The 12,966-nt window shown below is 55.2% G+C and overlaps 1 protein-coding gene across 1 annotated transcript in view; it reads right to left on the reverse strand.

Annotated features, from left to right (window-relative positions):
• Fam20c (FAM20C golgi associated secretory pathway kinase) overlaps positions 1–11,655 on the reverse strand; it is a 56,437-nt gene extending 44,782 nt beyond the window's left edge. Inside the window, exons 1-2 of the mRNA XM_057765636.1 lie at positions 10,309–11,655; positions 8,498–8,676 (exon numbers count right to left, since the gene is read on the reverse strand). Of these exons, the coding sequence (XP_057621619.1) occupies positions 8,498–8,676; positions 10,309–10,901 (772 nt within the window). The 5' untranslated portion in view covers positions 10,902–11,655. The remainder of the gene's footprint in view (positions 1–8,497; positions 8,677–10,308) is intronic.
• Positions 11,656–12,966: the final 1,311 nt, after the last annotated feature.

Raw genomic sequence — 12,966 nt, forward strand, 5'->3', positions numbered from 1 at the left:
CCAGCTAGCTGGAGCCCCTTCTGATACAGCAGTCGGGTGTAAGCAAACTCCACAGTGTGAGCCCACCAAGGCTCCAGGGGATGGGCAGGTGTACTTGCCTGCCAGTCCAGGAATGCAGTCACACACATGCACACCTTCACACAAACACATGCTCACACCCTCACACCTACACACACCCTATGCCCACATGAAGACCTCCATACCCACAAATACCCCCATTCCCACTCCTACATAAACATTCCCTTACGTACACACCCTCAATACCCACCTGCATCTACACACACACAAACACACACACACACCACTGCTATTAGGTACAGGCAAGCTACTAGGATTTAGTGAAGGTCTGAGTGGTCTCTCTGAGAAGACCCCCAAATACCTATAGGTTAGATGCTCCTAAATCATTAGGACATGGAGGGATATGATAGCTTCAGAAGGTTCCAGAAGACACATTGCTCTGGCACTTCACCACATCAGAAAGCTGATGGATTTCCAAGACAACCTTTCTTCCCCCAACCTTGGATTTCCCTTTTGTTGATGAAAGAGGGGAAAGGAAAGCCACAGGGTTTTTTTTCTGATCCAGGTCAGCTGTGGCAAAAGGCCCCAGGTTGTTCAAGGCACAAGGACACGAAGGGGCCTTCACACTGCACAATGTAGCCAAGCCCGTCTACATGGGAGCTTGCCTGACGTGTACAGAGGCATCCCGTATCCTTGGCAGGCTCAGAGCAAGTGATAACATCACAGATGTAACAGAGTCAGAGCCTACACTGGACATGTGGGTGGATAGGAAGTTACAAAGGGCGAGATACCTTTAGACTCCTTGGCGTAGGAGGCAATGCAGGCTGCGGCCTAAGGTCATTGTGAGAGCCACTTGTGGGGGAGAGAGGCCAGACGTAGGTCCTGGGGGGTTGTGGTGAGGAAGGCAAAGAACAGAAAGGCTGCAGAGGGGTCTCTAGAATCTGAAAACAGGTGGTGGTGACAGTCAGGGGACATGCTCTTGCCATTTGGGTCCCAGGTATAACAGGACTGGCAGAGGACTGTGGCTGTTGGTACCAGGGTCAGGGGAGTCTCGTGTGCGTGTGTGTCTATGTGTGTGTGTGCGTGTATGCCACAGAACAGGAAGTGTGAAGGTTTGGTGGAGCTGGGCATAGCGGCACACATCTTTAATCCGAGTACTTCAGAGGCAGAGACAGGTAGATCTCTATGAGTTCCAGGCCAGTCTGGTCTGCATAGTGAATTCAAGGCTACCCAAAGTTACATAGTAAAACCTTGCCTCAAAAAAAAAAAAATGTTCAGTGGAAGAAAGATCATGGTGGTCCACTCTGATCTAGACACTAAAGTCTGCTTAGCTTCCCCAGGCTGAATATCCTGGAAAAAATCTTTACTTTTCCAGCCTCAGTTTCCCTTTCTGTAAAACGGGGCCATAGATGCTTACTTATCATTGTGCAGATATTTCCTTCAAATTAAAACATTTCTTCTTGACTGGGTGTGGTTGCACATGCTTTAAATTCCAGCCCTTGGGAGGCTGAGGCAGAGGCAGGTGGATCTCTCTGAGTTTGAAGCCAGCCTGGTTTACACAGTGAGTTCCAGGACAACAAAGGCTACACATAGTGGGGCCCTGTGTCAAAAAAACTCAAACAAATAAAAATATTACTCCTGGTGGGAGGCTCATTAAGATTTAGGAATCAGGGTTGGAGAGATGGCTCAGAGGTTAAGAGCACTGGCTGCTCTTCCAGAGGTCCTGAGTTCAATTCCTAGCAACCACATGGTGGCTCACAACCATCTACAATGAGATCTGGTGCCCTCTTCTGTCATGCAGGCACAACACTGTGTACATAATAAATAAAAAAAAAATCATAAAAAGAAGATTTAGGAAGTAAAAGAAACTTAAAAGGCTTAGGAAGTTCCTGAAAGTTGCAAGAATCACGAGGGCCCCTCCTCCTAGTTGATATAAGCACATCCCTCAGAGAAAGTCACAAGATACTCCTTCACAAGGCTGTGGAGATCAGGCTCAAAGAACAGCTGTGGCCTGGACTCACCTGTACAGTAGGGTCAGTCCCCCGGCTGGTATTCGCAGGGGACCTGGCTGTCGGCTGTGTATGACGGGCTGCACTAGGGACTAAGACTGATTTGGGCTCTGCCAGACCAGAGTGGCTGGTACGAGACCGTGTCCTCCTCGGGCTACCACACACGTCATGCTCCTTTCAAACTCGGGATGCAACCACAGCAGTGAGGGCAGGTGTGACTCCCACCCTGCCTTCCTTCTGAGTGACACAGCAAAGTGCTTACGGTTTGACTATTGAGCAAGCAGCTTATGAAACATTCATGCTCCAGGAAGCTCATTTTCCCCCTGAAGACAGGGACACATGGGTTTTTCAGTCCTGATACACAGACCGGCAATGAGCCTGCACCTCTCCCTCGGGAGCCTGGCAAGGGATTTTAATTTTCTGTTTTTCCTTATCTGTGCTTTCTAAATTTGCACAAGGAACATCCACTGCGTTTCTGGTAAAGCGGAAAAGAAGGAAGTGATTAAAAAGTTGGTGGCACCATCAAGTCTCCATGTACGACCCATTTTCGCTTAATCACAGAGACTCCTGGGATTAATGGTTCCTTCCTGGGCCAGGCTCTTTTTAAAGTTTGTAATCCGGGCTTTCAGATAGCAAAATAATGTGTTAATCTGGTCAGCTTGGCCTGTCTCCGCTCCTCCCCCGCCACCTGCTTTTCTTGCTTTGAACAGGCTCTTGCATAACTGAAAACTGGCTATATAGCTGAGGATGACCTTGAACTCGTGACCCTCTCATCTCCGCATGTCCTCAGTGCTGTCTATGCAGTGCTGGGTACGGCCCAGGGCTTTGAGCATGCTAGTCAAGCACGCTACCCACTGAGCTACCTCCCAGTCTAGTCAGTCTTTTCCTAAGGGGGTCCCATCTGCCGCCCCGTTGCCCTGACACCATACATGGCCAGTTCCTCCCAAGGAGGCAACCAGGAGCTCTAGAACACAGCTCTGAGGTGACTGAGGTACAAACTGTAAAAGGTAAGGCTTTGTCCTGACTCAGCCCGCCCTTAGCCCTGTAAGCTGCCTAAAGCTGGCTGGGGGTATTCTCTGGTCAGAGCCCAGACCCCACATATCTGACACAGACTGCTTTGTGTTACAGCAAAGGCTCAGGGCATCTGTCTAGGTGGGCAACAAATGCGAACACCCACCAGGTTCTGGACTAGGCTGTCCCCATTGGGCACTAAGGAAATGGGCCACACCTGAGATATTGACTGGTGGCCCTTAGGGACCATCACCGCTGCTGGGCTTGACCTTGGTCGTCTCATCCAGGCGAGGGAACTGGTGATTCTGTTTGGGGTCAGTCAGGCAGTAGCTTGGCTATTTTCACACCCATGCACCCCTTGCTGCCTTTTAAGGGGCTGCTCTAGAAGATTAATGGAGGCAGGTGTTTGCATTGTAAATGAAGGCCTCCCTAGGGAAGACTCACATTCAGAGAAAATGTCACTCAGCCTTTCCTGGCCTGTCTCACATGTCATTGAACTGAAGAAGCATGCCTGTGGCCCAGACGCTGGGCACCCACAGTTCCCTTCCACCTGCCAATCTTCTACATGAGGAAAGGGGCATGGGGCACATTTACGTGGCGGCCAGAGGCAGAGTTGCAGCCACCCACCCTGACATGAGGGGCTGGACAAGCTGAGCGAGCAGGCATTGATGGTGGCTGCGCCAGGTCTCCAAGCTTCTGGCCCATTGAGAGGCTTTCCGGGCTTCGGGGCCATCACTGGCTCAGACCAGGCACACGTGGGGCACCTTCTGCCCTAGTGGCCTGCAGCCTGGTGTTACTATGTCATGCTGCCTCTCAGGCAGCTCACTTTTATTTTGGGAGTGGTAGTCACAAGAAAGCCCAGAAATACACCGATAGAGCTTGGCTTGCAGAAAGCCAAGACAGTGAGTGGGAGCTGGGCTCAATCCCTGCAGCTTCCTGGCTGCACAAGGAGAAAACAGGCAGGGTGGGGTGGGATGGGACAATCCAGATCCCCAGTGGAGACCACCTTTCAACCCATGGCACTGAGCAGGTAACAGCCATATACTTGGTGCACTTGATCTTGGGGTCCTTGTTATTTCAGGGGGTCGCTCTACTGCTGAGGTCTGTGACCGCAGTCACCCTCTTCCCCCACCCTACATGCATGCCCTGAGTCAGAGGCAAGGACCTATAACCCTGCTGTGGCTGGTACTGCCTCTTGAGAACTATGCTAGCTCTGTCTCATCAGACAGGAATGAGAAGTCCCCCCCCTCCTTCATAGGCACTATTTCCGGGGCACCCCAGTCATGGGCCCTTTGTTCCTTGAAGCTCACAGCCAATTCTCCCAGACCCCACCTCCATCCATTCTTTCCCTCCGGCAGATCAATTAGTGACATGGACTTCAGCCCGGTGGAGTCATTTTCTTTTGTTCTGCCTTGTTCTCGATACCACGGGCCTTGATCTGACCTAGATGGAGCCACCTTAAGAGAGCTATGCTCAGGCCAGAGGCTGCCTCACCCCCTGCTTCCAGGGAGACTTCTCCCCCACCCCCGAGTAATTTCAAGTGTAGAGCGTTTGTATCCATGATTGTACACGGTAGCGATTTGATTACCACCGGTCCTGGCCAAAGGCATGGTGGGCCACTTCCTGCTGAGCAGAGGTGGATGTAGTCTCTTTAAAGGTAGCAGTGGCCCGTTACCAGGCAGCCTGGAGCCCGGCTATAAATAAATCTCTATTGGCCTTGGCTAGCTGCACTGTGGGCCACACAGAGCCTCACGAAAAGGAGCAAGAGGTTCTAAACAGGCGAGACTTGATAGAACCGTTCCAAGAGGGCGTGGAGCCCTCCCTGGCACCATTTTCCATCACAAGAGTTATTTCCCAGCTCCGTATTTCATAGTGAGATGAAAAACTTGAAGATTAAAGCCACCACTTCTGGGGTTGAGGGGATGGCTCGGTGGATAATGTGTTTGCTGTGCAAGCACACAGACCAGAGTTTGGAACCCCAGAACCCAAGTAAAAGCTGTACAGATGTGGTGGCCACGTGCAATCCCAGCCCTAATGAGGCAGACAGGGAATCTCCGAGCAAGCTGGCTAGCTAGGCTAGTTAGCGCCAGAATGCTCCAGATTCAGTCAGTGACCCCGACTCAACAAGTTAAAAATAAAAAAAGAATTGAAACACTAATGCCAGCTTCAGACCTTCAAACCATGGGCACATAAACAGCTGCAGACACATGCACTCACACCTATACACACATGTGCACAGACACTAATAAACACAACACAGCTACTCAGACATCCTCACATATACATACACAAAATTAAAAATATAAAAAAATAAAGTCATCACTGGTCAGCCCCAGGGAAGCTTGAATCAGAAACAAGGGGATACTACCCCACCAGCAAATCTTTCTTCTCTGTAGCTTCAGTTTCCCTAGTTGTGGGAGGAAGTTGGAAGGCAAGACTAGCTTTTGAAGGTTCCACTTGACTCCAGGTCATGGTAGCACCAGGCCCTGGGCAGAAGCAAATCCTGTCTACGGGCACCCAGCTTGTCACCTACCCAGTGGCTACGCTACGATGAATGCCCAGGAGAGACTATGTCTCAAGGAGCCAGATGTGTGCTCAAAACTTTGGCTGGACCTTTACACCCACGACAACCTCTGTAGCAGCTCGGGATGAGTCAGGTTAGCCAGGGCGGCAGGGAGTTGCCTCCAACAGGCAGCCTCCAGGACAGTGTGCAGTCTCCAGGGCATTATGCCGTGGCATGGCCAGTCATCTCAGGATGCTCCCTATGGAGCAAGATGTCTGGTCCACTTCTGCAGGTGTAAACTCCGCAGCCCTGAGAAGATACGGGCACCTGTTTGACTCCAGGTCCCTACGCAAAGTGGCTTGGTGTGTCTTGAAACATTGTTGCCACACGGAGATACACCAGGCAGGTGCTGTCCAGTTCTGCTCTTGCCCCTGACTCCTGGGGTATAAATAATACCCCACAGCCTTCTCTACTTGTGGGGCAGGTGTCACATCTTTAAACCTTCCAGGCAGCAGAACTGGTGGACCCAGAAAGGAAGCATTCCAGTGACGTATACCCTGCTAGCAGTGATCCCCAATAGAGGGTCAGAACCTCACAACCAACACTCTCAGCCACGAAGCAGGCATGACCTCACCTTGGGAGAAAAAGGCATCTTTTACAATGATCTCAAACTCATGTATCAACCCCCAGATGCATTCAGGTTGGATCACATTTTGCTGCCAGGCAGCCGTTTGACTGAAGTCACTGTGGCTAGTGATTGGTACAGCCGGGATCCCTCAGCACTCTGTGTGGGGGGCAGGGTAAGTGTCCTTTGTCTCCTGGGTGATGACCATTTCTACTGATTACCTTCTGAGAGCTGCTGGACACCTGCAGAATGAAGGACCCAGCACGTCCATGGATGAAAACCACCCCAGCCATCGTGTTTAGCACATCAATGTAGGATCCACTCAAGCATCGTGTGGTCCAGAAGGGTATTGGCTGATTCCAGGACGCCCCACCAGACCAAGGCACAGGTCAAGTCTAGGCTGCTTCCTCATCAACAACAGAGCTGCTCATCCTGCTGTGAACTCAGGGTCCTACCACCATCATCCTTCCCAAGTCAATCAGACCAAAGTGTGGGGGGGTCTCAAAGTTAAGTACATGAAGATAAACAAAGTTCCTTGGGGTGAGCACAGCTTCTGGTGAGGCCCTGGAACCCCAGTCTGCCTTGATCTGAGATCCCGGAATAGATCCCCTCACCTTTGCATTAGAAAAGGTATCAGTGAGAATAGGGACTAACAACTGAAGCCCCCACAACAGCTGGCCAGCTGTGGGGAACAGATAGCACTCAAGCTTGTTCTTGCACGAGCCTAAGGATGTCACCCTCTTCAAGGTCACTGTAGTACATGTTCCTTACTCCTCAGCTGAACGGTTCACAGAGGCAGCAGTACTTCTGGAAGTTGGTCTCACCACTAGGTCCTTCCATGTGCTAGGAAATTGCTCTCCCACTGAGCCACACCCCAGCCCCTCACTGGGGGATTCTAGGCAGGGGCTCTCCCACTGAGCCACACCCCAGCCCCTCACTGGGGGATTCTAGGCAGGGGCTCTACCACTGAGCCACACCCCAGCCCCTCACTGGGGGATTCTAGGCAGGTACTCTACCGCTGAGCCACACCCAAGCCCCTCACTGGGGGATTCTACGCAGGGGCTCTACACTTGAACCACGCCCCAATCCGTCATTGCGGATTCTATTACTAAGCTATATTCCCAGTCCTCTTTTCTGTTTCTGTTTTAAGAAAGGGTCTTGTTAAGTTACCCAGACTGGCCTTGGACTTTCAATTTTCCTGTCTCAGCCTCCTGCAAAGCTAGATGACAGGTTTCACTTTCATGCCCAGTTTGAGTATTTCTTTAACAATTATACTCCAAAGAGAAAGGGGCATGGACTGTGGCTCTTTTAAAACAAAGTCTCTGTGCTAACAAGGACTATTCCTCACTCATCCTGAAGCCTCTGGATTCCACATGGGGCATGGCAAGGTCAGGTGGGGGCGCACTCGGATCTCTCTGGCGGAAGAACGGAGGGTGGAAGACCATTAGCTTAATCCTTTTCACTCAGTGAGTTGACCAAACCCTGGGGAAACGGTGGGTCCTGGCTTTTTCGACCAGGCAAGAGCCCAGCACGCTGATCAGCAGAGCCCCAGACACCTCTAAAGAGGTGGTTGCCGCAGGCAGGCAGCTTCTAACTGCTCCATGTCAGCAATTGGCCCAGAGCCCATAACCGGAGGGAGCCTGTTAGCAGATCTGCTTTCAAGACACATGGCAGGCTACCCAAGCACGTGCAGCTGGGCACACCAGGGCCACCCCTGCACAGCCCAGCCCTCAGCCTGTCCTGTGCCACCTCTCCAGCCACAGGGACTCAACCACTCACGACCTGACAAGAGTCCAAAACCTGCTCAGAAACTGCCCCGATATGTGTTCTCCTGCAACTGAAAACTAAATTTCACAAAAACCTGGAGATGTTCCTTTAACACCGCTCCATCCCAGGCTCCAGCTTTGCTCCCCCCGACCTGGGGAGATCCCTGAACCCCTACTGAGTTTCGAAGGGAGCAGGTTCAGAACATCCACGCTGGCTGAGCCATGCAATATAGCTGCCCCTGCAGGAGGAAGAAAGGTGGCCCATGCACAGGTGCTGGCAGGAGGTGCAGCAGCCACTGTGGGTCACCAGGGTATTCTTTTACAGGGAGGGAAGGCCTATATGTCTGCGTGTATAACGCTATCAGGGGTCAAAGTGATGACCCGCACTAGCCAGCAATGAACCTCAAGCATCCATCTGGCTCCTGGATCTTCAAGGTGACCACCTAGACACCCCCGAAAGAGCGGCTCCTTTGCCAATGACCTGCCTAGGAAGCCAGCTCCGCACAGCCCTGCTGTGCCCACACCAAGGTGCACTTGTGCCGAGGGCAAGCAGGTGGCTACCTACCGACGCTGGTGATCTTCTGAGAGCCGAGGTCCTGCAACAAAGCGTCGATGGCTGGGTTGTGCCTGGAGTACAGCTCATACCGGTTGATGCCGATGTGGAATTTGAGCCAATTAGGATAGAGGTCCACGGCTGCTTCGCCAGTAGGCAAGAAATCTGCTCCTTCAGCACCTTCCTGTGGCCTACACGGAACAAAGACAGACAACAGTCAAGTGTCAACAGAGAGGCGAGAGGCTGAGAGGCTGAGGAATGCTGGGGAGCTGGTCCTGAGGGTCAAGGGCTTGCGACTCTGGGCTGAAAGTACAGGTTCACTAAAAGCTGCCTTGTCGGCACTTTCCTCCCCGGCTGCGCTTCCACTGCCTAATAACACACCTGGAGGCCTGTAATTCCTATTTACCCTCCAGAGACGCCACAGACAACCCTAACTACCACTGGCCTAGACCCAGAGTGTCAGCGCTATCCCCGTGCCTCTGTCCTGGGGTCACCAAAAGTGCCCCCCATAAGAATGATCTCAGCTGGGAGTGTGTGGGAAGGGACTGTTAGCTTTTCCTGGGACCAGACAGCCTGAAAGTCGTAGGCACACCCAGCCAGCCAGAAACCTCCCTGGCTTGCTGCTTTTGTTCCAAAGACCAGGGGCAGGATGATGCAAGGGGCTAAATTTGATTTTAACGAGTGCAGCCATAGGTGGGGAGAGCTGGGCTACGGAATCAGTCACTCCAGCCCGGGTTCAGAAGAAGACCTGCTGCCTGCCTTCTCTGGCCATGGGGTTGTCTGGAGGAAGAGCAGACCCTCTGGGAGTCTGCTAGGCTGGAGGGGAAGAGGGGCCACTTTAGCTCTGCTTCACTGACAGGTGAGGACTCTTCAACTCCAGTCTGTCCTGTACTAGAAGCAAAACAAGGGGCTGGGGTCCTCCAAGAAGTCACACCCTGACCACTCTCTCTGTAGCCTCTGCTGGATAGTTTCTGGCCAGCACAGCCCAGAAGCCACCAAACAGCTCCCATGTGCAGGCCCAAGGCACAGGGCCTGGTCACATTCCTGCGAGAGAAAGGATTTCTAAGGCTGTTTTGGACGGGCAGCCCAGGGAACCTTTGCAGGTTATTTGCTCTAGCCAGCTGGTGGTTAATATTTCACTCTGCCGGGCTTATTTGGATCTGTGCAGCTGTGGGGGAGGGGGTGGACACAAAGCTGGGCAGCTTGGATGGTAACTCCAGGATGGCTCGTCTTCCTCCCCACCGCCAGGCAGGGTGGCCCGGTTCACGTCTTTGCCAGGAGATCTCTCTCCACACTGCCAACATCACTTCTCAGCTGCTTTTGTCTCCAGTGACTGGACTTAAAAGACTTATTAGGTACATCCAGGAGGGGTCCACCCCGAACAGCTCACCCATCGGCCTCAGAGCCAGCAGCTCAGCCCCTCCCAGGGGAAGGCGGCTCCCACTCTCTCTGGCTGACTCTCCCAACATATTCATTCATCTGCTTCCTCGGCCATCGCCAGGGCTGGCCAGCATGCTTCCTTGTAGGTGGAGCACTGGACTCCCCTGGCTCCTGGTGGGCCGCCAGCTTCCCACACCAGGGTACTGGGGGCCTCCCAAACCCCATCAGCCCTTCTCCCTACGAAATCATTGTGGAGACAAAGGCAGGGCCCAGAGCAAGAGGCGCATCTGCCCCGCCCACCAGGCGTCCCTACCCATCCTCCTTTAAGGGTTCCTAACGGTACACAAAATGCTTGGCCTGTGAAATAGCATTATAGGGGGTGTCTTTATTCCCGGAAGGAGCAGCCGTACTAGTCCCACCCCAGCCTCTCATTCTCTGCTCACCAGTCTGGATTTTCTGCCGCTGCCTTGGGGTTAAACCTGATGTCGCTGTTCACATTAAACAGGACGTCGTCCTCTGTCAGAGGAGGCACAGCACCCTGGTAAAGTGGGTGCTCAAACAACTTGGCTAAGAGCGATCCGTCCCCGCTGGGGTCAGAGGGCGGCACCCGTGGCCGAAGCCCAGGGTCTCTTAGCAGCGGGCGGTGCGCACGGTCACGGAGTGGCGGGGAGCCGGGCTCCTGGCCCCGTGGGGCGTGATCAACCGGCTCTGCTGCAGGAGGCAGCTTCTCCAAGGAGTGGGAGGTTAGGTTAGAGGCTGGATCTGAGCTGAAGTCTTGCAGGATGCGCAGTGTGTGCTTGTTGGGCCAGCCTGCGTCGCCACCGGCGGACTCCCCCGGGCGGCTCCTCGCCTGGGCCCAGCCTGGGCCAGCTGCCTCTGCCGCCGGCTGAGCGCAGGAACAGCCGGGTTCCCCCGTGGATCGCACAGCGCGCCGGTCCAGCTTGGGTAGCAGGTCAACAGCAATGTGCAAAGCGCAAGCCAGTAAGAACACCACTAGGATGAGCACGCGAAACCTGCGCACCAGGATCATCTTCATGACCGCGCAGGCCAGCGTGCTCAGGGGGTTCCGGATGCGCGCTACACCGGCACCCCTCAGCTTGGCACCAAGCCGACAACGACTCGCGGGTCAAGGTCCATTCAGCGCACGAGCAGCTACCAGCTCAGGGGCTGTCCCCAGACTCGGACGTGGTGGAGGACACCCGCTACCAAAGCACCAGCTCTCCAGGCCATCTCGGGGAGCAGCCAGTGGCCTTTGTCGGTGGATCTGGTGGCAGAAGTGACAAGGAACACAGCAGCGGACGAAGGTCTCCGGGACGGCTACCACACTCATTGGGCGTGTAGGCAAGAGGCGCGGCTGTTCATCCTGGTCGGGGCGCGACGGTTCCGATCCAGAGTGCCAAGCTCCCGCTGGGCCACTCCGGGTGTTGGTCGGGTGACAAGGCTACTTCTCCGCGTTGTCAGGTTGCGGCTAGAAGGCCGGGCTGGAGAGACTGGAGCGAAAAGGGGAGCGCGAGGGGGCGCGCGGGGCGAAGCCGCGATCTGGCAGGTGCAGCGGGCCGACCCGGAGCGCAGCGCCCGCACGGCGGAGCTCCAGGCGCCCCGCGCCAGGCCAGCTGATATCCGAGCGCCGTGGAGCCGCCCCCCGCGTCAGCGCCCGCAGATTGGCGGAGCAGCGGCCCCGCGAGGCCCGGCCAGCTCGGCGCTCGCCCGCGCTCTGCTCTCTCCTCCCCTCGGCCGCGCCCCGCGGTGTCGCCGCGCCTCCTCTGCGCTAAGCTGGGAGCCCGAGAGGCCCGACCGGGAACCCGCAGGCAGCGCGGGCGCGGGCTCCGGCTCTGCGCGCGCGGCTCTCGGCCTGGTCGCCTGCGTCCCTGAAGCTCCGCGCACCACCAGCTGCAGCCGCGCGGCTCCTCCCCGGCGAGTGGAGGCCAGAAAGCAGGCCAAGTCCCTCCCCGGAGCCCGCGGGGCGTCTGCGCGGCCGGATGAGCTCCCCTCAGGGCGGTGTCCTGGCACCTCGGTCCCCTCAGCCCGCTAAGTGGAGGACGAAGGGGCAACGTTGCCACGCGGCGGAGAGAACGACGGGGGAGTGCGTTGGGCCCCAATCCGAGGGGACGCCAGAATCGCGGCAAGGCTGCCGGGCCCACCCCACCCCAGGGGACACGCCTGCGCCTTAACCCTGGCAGCGCCACGCCTGGCTTGGCTGAGAGGCTCGGATGCGCGGGCGGTGGGCGGGGCACGTCTCACTGCTTGCCCTCTGGGATGCTAAATCGGGGTGCACACTTAAGGGAGATCTGCTTCTACCACGTGGCCTCATCTGTGGCCACCAGGCTTCTGGGTCCCCAACCCCAGTAGGAAATAGGAATCCATGGGAATTTCCGCCTAAAATTCTGGGAAGGTAAGGAAGAGAGGGTCACACACAGATCCACAGGCTGAGCAGACCTCCGGGCTTAAAGCACCTGCATATTTCCACAGCAGCCCAACCCAGCTGCCTCCGTAAGAGACCGAGGGGCGGAGCCTGTGCGCTAGGGAGCCCCTCTTTGTCATGCTCTCCTGGCTGTGCTCCCAGGCCCTCTAATGCTCTCAGCGAGCCTGAGTTCTCTGTGAATGGAGCATACAGCATATGTTATTTCTGAAGATTCAACGATGAGTCTATGGTAGCCGACATCTAGTAGATGGCCACTAGCTGCTTGTGAGGGAAGAGGAGGCCCACAGTTAGCTGGTTAGCAAACGTGCCTCCTAGGCCGCTAGGAAGGGAGAGGGGGTGGCGTTCCAAACTGCTGTAACAGGAGCTGATGCCTGTGTTGGACCATGTCGGGAAACCCAAGAGGGCAGTGGGTGGGGCCTAAAGAGAGGTGCACCTCCAGGAAGCATTACACCGAGGAAACTGAGACACTGCATTCATCCTTCCTCCCACTCAGGCAGACCATGAGCTGGTGTGTAGACGGATTCCAGACGGTTCAGGAGATGGTGGACCTGAGGTGGGGGTAGGAAGGAAGCACCTGGGACCTAGGACCTCTGGGGTTAGACGAATGTCCTCAGGGCAGAAGCAGTGTGAGGGCTTGCCTGGGGCTCCCTGTTGTCTCCTGGTACCCCGGACATTCCAT

The sequence above is a fragment of the Chionomys nivalis genome, chromosome 3 (assembly GCF_950005125.1).
Source record: "Chionomys nivalis chromosome 3, mChiNiv1.1, whole genome shotgun sequence".
NCBI classification, from domain to species: domain Eukaryota; kingdom Metazoa; phylum Chordata; class Mammalia; order Rodentia; family Cricetidae; genus Chionomys; species Chionomys nivalis.